This window comes from Chroicocephalus ridibundus, chromosome 7 (genome assembly GCF_963924245.1).
Source record: "Chroicocephalus ridibundus chromosome 7, bChrRid1.1, whole genome shotgun sequence".
NCBI classification, from domain to species: domain Eukaryota; kingdom Metazoa; phylum Chordata; class Aves; order Charadriiformes; family Laridae; genus Chroicocephalus; species Chroicocephalus ridibundus.
In genome coordinates this window covers 46,562,173-46,569,226 of record NC_086290.1, presented here as the reverse complement: position 1 = coordinate 46,569,226, position 7,054 = coordinate 46,562,173, and the positions used below count along the sequence as shown (strand labels likewise).

Below are 7,054 nucleotides of genomic sequence, written 5' to 3'. Positions count from 1 at the left end.
ACAGCACTCAAGGTGGGACCTCACCAGTGCCCGGTACAGGGGGACCATCACTGCCCCAGTCCTGCTGGCCACACTGTCCCTGATACAGGCCAGGATGCTGTTGGCCTTCTTGCCCCCCTGGGCACACTGCTGGCTCGTATTCAGTTGCTGTTGACCAACACCCCCAGGTCCTTTTCCCCCGGGCAGCTCTCCAGCCACTCTGCCCCCGGCCCAGAGCGTCCATGGGGTTGGGGTGACCCAAGGGCAGGACCTGGCACTTGGCCTTGGTGAACCTAAAGGTGATGCTTCCATTGGCAGCAGGCCCTGCCGGGGGACCGAGGGCAGGGAAGGAGCGAGGGGGCAGATGCCTGTCCCCATCTGCGCGGGAGGCTCAGTCCCCTCCTCTGCCTCTTCTCCCTCGCTCCGTAACTCAGCTCTGCTTGCCACCTCTGCAGACAGGGCCACAAAAATGATCAGAGGGATGGAGCACCTCTGCTGTGAGGACAGGCTGTGAGGGGTTGTTCAGCCTGGGGAAGAGAAGGCACCGGGGAGACATTAGAGCCCCTTCCAGTACATAAAGGAGGCTTATAAGAAAGATGGGGAGGGACTTTTTAGCAGGGCGTGTTGCGGCCAAGGGGTAATGGCTTTAAGTTAAAAGAGGGGAGATTCAGGCTAGATATAAGGAAGAAATGTTGGGTGCTGAGGGCAGTGAAACACAGGCCCGGGTTGCCCAGAGAGGCGGTCAATGCCCCGTCCCTGGAGGTGTTCAAGGCCGGGTTGGATGGGCCCTGAGTAACCTGATCTAGTTGAAGATGTCCGTGCTCATTGCAGCGGGATTGGACTAGAGACCTTTAAAGGTCCCTTCCGACCCAAACCATTCTAGGACTGTATGATTCAGTGTCTCGGCTGGGCTCACTGCTCCAAGGCTGCCCATGCCCTGTCCCCAAGGGCCAGCAGTGCAAGGAGAGCTTGCCATGGGACCGCTGCTGCAGGGACCTTTTTACGGCTGAGCGAGTGCAGGAGGCACGGAAGGGCAGCAGCAGGCAGGGCCACCCCAGTGCTCACCGGGGTCACACGCAGTGACAGACTGGGATGTCAGCCATGGCTTGGCACCCCAGCTTTGGAGCTGACAGGTGGTGCCCCGGTTGGTGTGGGGAGCCAGCCCTGCTCCTGCATGGCAGGAAGACAGAGGGCACGGCGGGGGGCTGCCTCAAAGGCCTGGGAAGACCCTTTTAATCTTTTTGAAATTTAACTGCCAGAAATGTATCAAAGACAAATGCTACAGCCCCAGGTTATCTATCAAGGGATGTTGGGAAGCTCTTGCAAAAGAAAAGGTGCTTCTTTAAAAGGAAACTGCTGAGGAATTGTCTTGGATGGGGTCTAAGATACTCATTGCTGTCCAACAGCATGACGGATCCTACTGCAATGTGGAGTTGGCAGGAATCCTTTTTTTCTGTGAATACATGTGTAATTCTGGAGCTGGTAATTTTACAAGGGGCTGGCGTATGGCAGGGGAAGACACATCCCTTGGTGAAAAAATGTCCTCGCTGTACCGAAAGGAGAGTCATTTGGTCTTGGAGTACAGAGCAGGGGCCCGGGCAGGGCACAGCGAGGCGCTGGCACAGTGGCAGGGTGTGCTGGCACTGGGACCTTTACCACCACCTGCTGGTCTCCTGGAGGACAGCAGAGTTGGCAATGCGACCTGGGGATGGAGGCAGCGTGGGGCCAAGCAGCCAGCACCAGCCTTGCAGCAGTAGAGCCCGTGCGGGTCCCCAACAGTGCTACGGAACATCCTGGGGCTGGCGCAGGGACACGCTCTGGTGGCTCAGCACCTGCTGGTGCCAACCCATCAGTAAATACCTCACTGCAGTCCTACATCAGTGTCACCACGCTATCAGCCAGCATTGCTGGGCTGCCCTTTTCAGCACTCTCCTCCCATTCCTGTGCCATTTGCACGCCTGGCTTCAGACTGGACTCAATGTCCATTAAGCATTTATTCCACTTCACCCGCAGCCACCCTGTTAATTGAGTCTGCAACCAGCTCTGTGATGAGTGCCACTCCCCAGGTTGCCCAGAGCTGTGAAGTAAGAGCTAAACCCTCCAGCAGACCCTTGGCTTCAGCACCAGCGCTGGACCCCCGGGGAGGGCTGCGGGACCTGCCCCACAGCAGCACTGGGGCAGCGGCACCTCCACACACGTGGCTGCCCCATGGGACCGGTTCACTGCTGGAGGGCCGACACCAAGCAAGGGGTTGCGTTGCCGGGGCGGGGGTCAGGGCTGGACGAGGCCCCTTTGCTGCCCTGGTGTGTGTGAGAAGCAGGGCGCAGTGTCAGAGCACGGCTCCCTCTAGGGTGAGGTGCCATGCTAGGAAGGCAGACACTGACGGGAAATCCCCGGCGCGGTCTAGATCACAGGATGTCCCCACAGGGTTTGGCGTCAAATTCCGTAAGTAATAACAACCTTAAGAAAAGTCCTTATCAGGAGCATTTGTCACTTTGGTGGAGTTCTGTGTGAACATCAGGTGCTGTTTGCTGAGGTTCAGTTGGTATCTCTTATCACAGAAGTGCAACAGCTGCTGCATGAGCAGAGGCACTTATGGGTGGAGGTAAATAAACCATAAATTTCCATCCCTGATGACAACCGGAGGATGTGTGTTGTGGTTTGGGTCAGCCAGCCCCGCCTCACCTGCCGAGCTCTATATAACGGTGGGGTTGGCCGCCCTGCTGCCAGGCCAAACCCGCTCGGCTTCCCGCTCCGTAGGTCCCCACAGACACGGCATGGGTGAGTGTGGGATGGGATGGGAGGGCACGGCATTGCTGCACGTAGCCGGGCATCCCTGCCTCCTCTGCCTGCCTCTGGGCTTCTGCCGCCCGCACTGCATCTCTGCTTTTCCCACTGACCATTTCTGGCCTCAGGACGGTGGGACAACCCTATTCCTGCCGTACCCGCCCCAGTCTCTGTGACCCTCTTCGTGCTCTCTCCTCCATTCTGACCAGAGGCAAAAACGTCCTGCTCTCAGTGGTGTTGTAAAGGCAACATTTATTTAACTTATATTTGTGCCAGAGCCCAAAGTATACAGGAAAAAAAAAAAAAAAGGAATGGAATGGAATGGAATGGAATGGAATGGAATGGAAGATAATTAATGCATTAATCACCCATCATCCTCATAAGTCCTTCAGGGTACTGAAGCTGGGTGGGCAGGCCGTAGACACAAATCTATGGAGCTGGCCACAAACAAACTGCTGGGGAATGTCCTGATCTGGTATGGTCCAAAGGAGCCCCCAGCCTCGGCACGGTGCTCTGGCAGCTCTGGGACAACTGCAGGTGAAGCCACTGACTCTCGGGGTACCACCGGCATGGTGGCCGCAACAGTGCCTTTCTTTCCAAGACCTCAGGTCCCTGTGCCTTGTTTATCTCTGCTACAGTAGCTCCTGACTATCTTCAGGTAGCAGCAGTACCTACAAATCAGCGTGCCATCCTGTATTACTAGGAGATGTTGTTCTCAAGACACACACACACTGATGCCGGCTTCACATCTCCATGCCAGGGCCCACAGCCCCTCGCCTTAGCCCACACCACAGCCAAAGAGGATGACCCTGCTTTTGGAAGCTGCAGATTTAAACCTGTAGGTTGTAATCAAGGTTTGAGTGAAATTGTTTCTCTCTGGGGATGTATGCCTTTGCAGGATGCTTGGTTTTGGAAACTTCTTTATACCTCTGCTGCTCAATAAAGAAAAAGCATAATTAATGTGGATTTCTCTACTCGGTACATTTGGTTTAACTTCTGCTGAATTTAGTTAGCCAAATCTCTTTCAGAGGGTTTGCATTTCCAGATTCATCGTGTGTCTTCTTTTTCCAGCTGGTCATCACTCCAATCTTCTGTTCTTTACCTCCGTGCTGGCCCTGCTAGCCTCTCTTCTTGCTGTGAGAATTGAAAACCTGGAAAGATTACAAGCAAGTTTAGATGACATCAATAATCTCCATTCAGGTAACCTCCGTCCCGGTATGTGTTTTCTCTCTTACAGCCCTAAACTCTGTTCATCCAAACCTCAGCACCCTCTCCTCTCTGCACGGAGAGGGAGATGTGGAAAATAATGTTGGGGAAGGGCAGTCACACTCAGAAATAAAAGGAGCCCGATCCAATCTTTCTCCACTTTCAGATCTTAACCAAACATCATAGGATTTGGTAGTTCAACCTTCTTTGTTATTGACAAGACTGTATGTGGCAGCTTTTTCTAGAGAGCTGCAGATATTCAAAGGAAGACCTTTCTCTTTGATATCTGTGGTCTGTCTGTAGCCCTGAAACTTCAGAGAAATTTTGTATAAGTGGCCAGCCAAAAATGCTCTCTGAAGCTTGCACGTGGCTAAATGATGTAATAAACTCGTCACATCACCGACAGAGGTCATGCCACTGGAGGCTTTCAGGGAACGCTGTCTTACAAAGATGAGCGTTGTGATATCTCTTTAGAGAGACCATTGCTGTCTTACATGCTTTGAGCTCCTTTTCCTCTCTGACGGTTTCTGAAGCTCTTTATGAATTGAATGAACACAGGAATCCCTTCAGCCACCTCTGAGAAGCAATGCAGATTTATGGCACCATCACTCAACAGTTTGATCTTGGTCTGAAACCACGCACGGTCTGTTTTCTTCTGGATGCTTCTTCTCCAGCAGCATCTCCTTGTACTCATCACTGCTACTCGGACACGCAGTCCACTCCACGCAACTCTGTAAAGCCATAACACCGAGTGGACCAAACAGGCAGACACTCAATGACTGTGGTGTTACACTTCCTAGTACCTTATCCCTTCAAAGCGTTTACAACCAAAAAATGCCATATAGGAAGAAAAAAGAGCCCAGTGGCATTGTTGAAGTGCCCTACAAACTTAGCACTGGGAATAACAGCCTGTGGAGGCTGGAGTTCCCTCTGTGCTGTGGAACGGGGGGCTCATCTCACTCTTTCTGTTTTTCCCCATGCAGATGAAGAGGGAGAGAACATGCAGCAGAACAGAGGCAGCGGCACTCAGCGGACGGCGCAGCGCAGTGAGTGCCCCACCACCCCGCAGGGAGAGGTGTAGGCAAGGGGGGGGTCCAACAGTGGTGGGTGGGCAGCAAACCTAGGGATAACCCATCTCCTGTGGGCAAGACTCGATGTGCTCCTCCAAGGGCACTCAGACAACACTTGTTACTAGTGATAGCTTCACGCAGAACCAGGCCTGACAAGATCCCAAAGGACTTTGCAACCATTACTTACATGCCACAAGTCCTCTTCTCTGCTGTGGAGCTCTGCACAGGGCAAGCAGAGGATGTGCATCCTGAGCAATGCTTGCTGTGGTTTCGCAGCTGGCCATGGGTTACAATGCCAAGGGAATGAGGTTTTCTCCTTCCAGACCCCAGGGATGCAGTGGATCCAGGTCTACAGGAACAGCTCACATGGCTCAGTTAAGTTTCTGCATAACCATGTAATAAAAGCCCTCACCAAGCCAAGCTTGAATCGCTATGAGGGAGGAGAAACATCTGAACATTGGGAAAGGCTGAGGAAGCAAGAGACTGAGCCAGAAGGAGAAGCAAATTCTATGCTTATACCTTCAAAACATATGCATATTCTCTTAGTCACTGTATTTCCCTTATAGAGCTTTCTGCTTTTACATTTACGGTAGGAAGCACAGTGGTAGACTTTCTACTACCCTGGCAAAATCCCGCATCTGCCCATTTTCTAGAAATCCCTCTCTCAGGGCCAGACAAGCAGACAGGGGTGTTGCTGTGCCTGTTGGTCCTCCATGTTATCTCCTGCCCCAGATTGGCCCAAGGACTGCAGCGAGGTCTCTGCTGGCAGCCCCAGTGGCGTCTACGTCATCCAGCCCATCGGCCTGCAGCCCATCGTGGTGTACTGCGAAATGAATGTGGCGGGCGGGGGCTGGACAGTCATCCAGAGGAACCGTCACAGCACGGAGATCACCTGGGCTGAGTCCTGGAGCACCTACAAGTACGGCTTTGGGAACGTGCGCACCGAGTACTGGCTGGGCACCGAGTACATCCATCAGATCTCCAGGCAGAAGGTCTACCAGGTCAGGTTTGTCATCTGGGATGCCACAAACACCATGAAGTTTGCAGACTACAGCCTCTTCAGCCTGGAAGATGAGTCCCGCGGCTACCGGCTGAGGCTGGGAACATACTCGGGTTCAGCAGGGGACTCCATGACCACAAACAGTGCTTCCACCATCCACGACAACATGAAGTTCTCCACAAAAGATCGGGATCAGGACACTGCCAGTGGGAACTGTGCCTCCAGCTACGGGGGCGGGTGGTGGTACTCAGCGTGTTATTCTGTACGGCTGAACGTGAAGGGGGCCATAACATGGGGCAGCCTGTGCAACGGGAACTGCAAAGCTTCTGCCATCCTCATCAAACCATCCCCCTACTGCTAGTTGCATTTTCATTTCCTTCCTGGTCAACCTGAGGATAATTCCAGCTCTGTAAAGAGATTGAAAAAGGCAAAACATGTCATGGCCAAACTTAGTGTCCTAGGGAGTCTTTGCTGAGGTTGGTCATAACCTAGCTACCGAAGAAAATAAGGTATCTTCCACTTCTTCTCCCTCCTGTAGATTCCCTCTACTCCTCAACTGTGCCTTTATCCTTTTGTTCAGAGTCAGATCATTTTGATTACGTTAATAACCAGAACAGTCTCTTGCAAAATCCGGAGTTTCCAGATCTGTAGTGTGCTTCAGAAAAAATGCAGCTCTATATGGCTGTGTAAGTTAATTTACATCTTTAACTTCTGGCAAACTACCTTATTTTCACTTGTTGAAGATTTTGCTCAAGATATTAATGTGCACAGTCGAATTCCCGCTCTGTACCTTCTGTATCTCAGGCTTAATAGTTGTTAAATATTCAAATAAACCTGTATGCAAAAAAACCTGTCTCAATTGTAAAAGTCTATTTCAAATCTTTGAAGTGCTCACAGAAGGTGATGTGTTAGAAGGTTACCACCACTGAAGCTCAGCTTTCCTGTAGGACAGACACTGGGAACTGCAGGGCAAAAGCAATGCAGAAAAAAAACTTAAAATACTGCATGCAGA

General features: G+C 52.1%; 1 protein-coding gene across 1 annotated transcript; it reads left to right on the top strand.

Annotated features, from left to right (window-relative positions):
• The first annotated feature begins 2,756 nt into the window (after nt 1-2,756).
• On the top strand, nt 2,757-6,403 carry LOC134518395 (fibrinogen-like protein 1-like protein). Its single transcript, XM_063341136.1, has 4 exons — nt 2,757-2,760; nt 3,838-3,981; nt 4,956-5,018; nt 5,775-6,403. The coding sequence occupies exons 1-4, from the start codon at nt 2,757-2,759 to the stop codon at nt 6,401-6,403; spliced, it is 840 nt and encodes a 279-aa protein (XP_063197206.1).
• Nucleotides 6,404-7,054: the final 651 nt, after the last annotated feature.

Bases quoted from the DNA above. Each gene is read 5' to 3' on its own strand.
- LOC134518395 (XM_063341136.1), top strand. The intron at 3,982-4,955 runs GTATGTGTTTTC...TTCCCCATGCAG, and splicing joins TTCAGGTAACCTCCGTCCCG to ATGAAGAGGGAGAGAACATG. The intron at 5,019-5,774 runs GTGAGTGCCCCA...CTCCTGCCCCAG, and splicing joins TCAGCGGACGGCGCAGCGCA to ATTGGCCCAAGGACTGCAGC.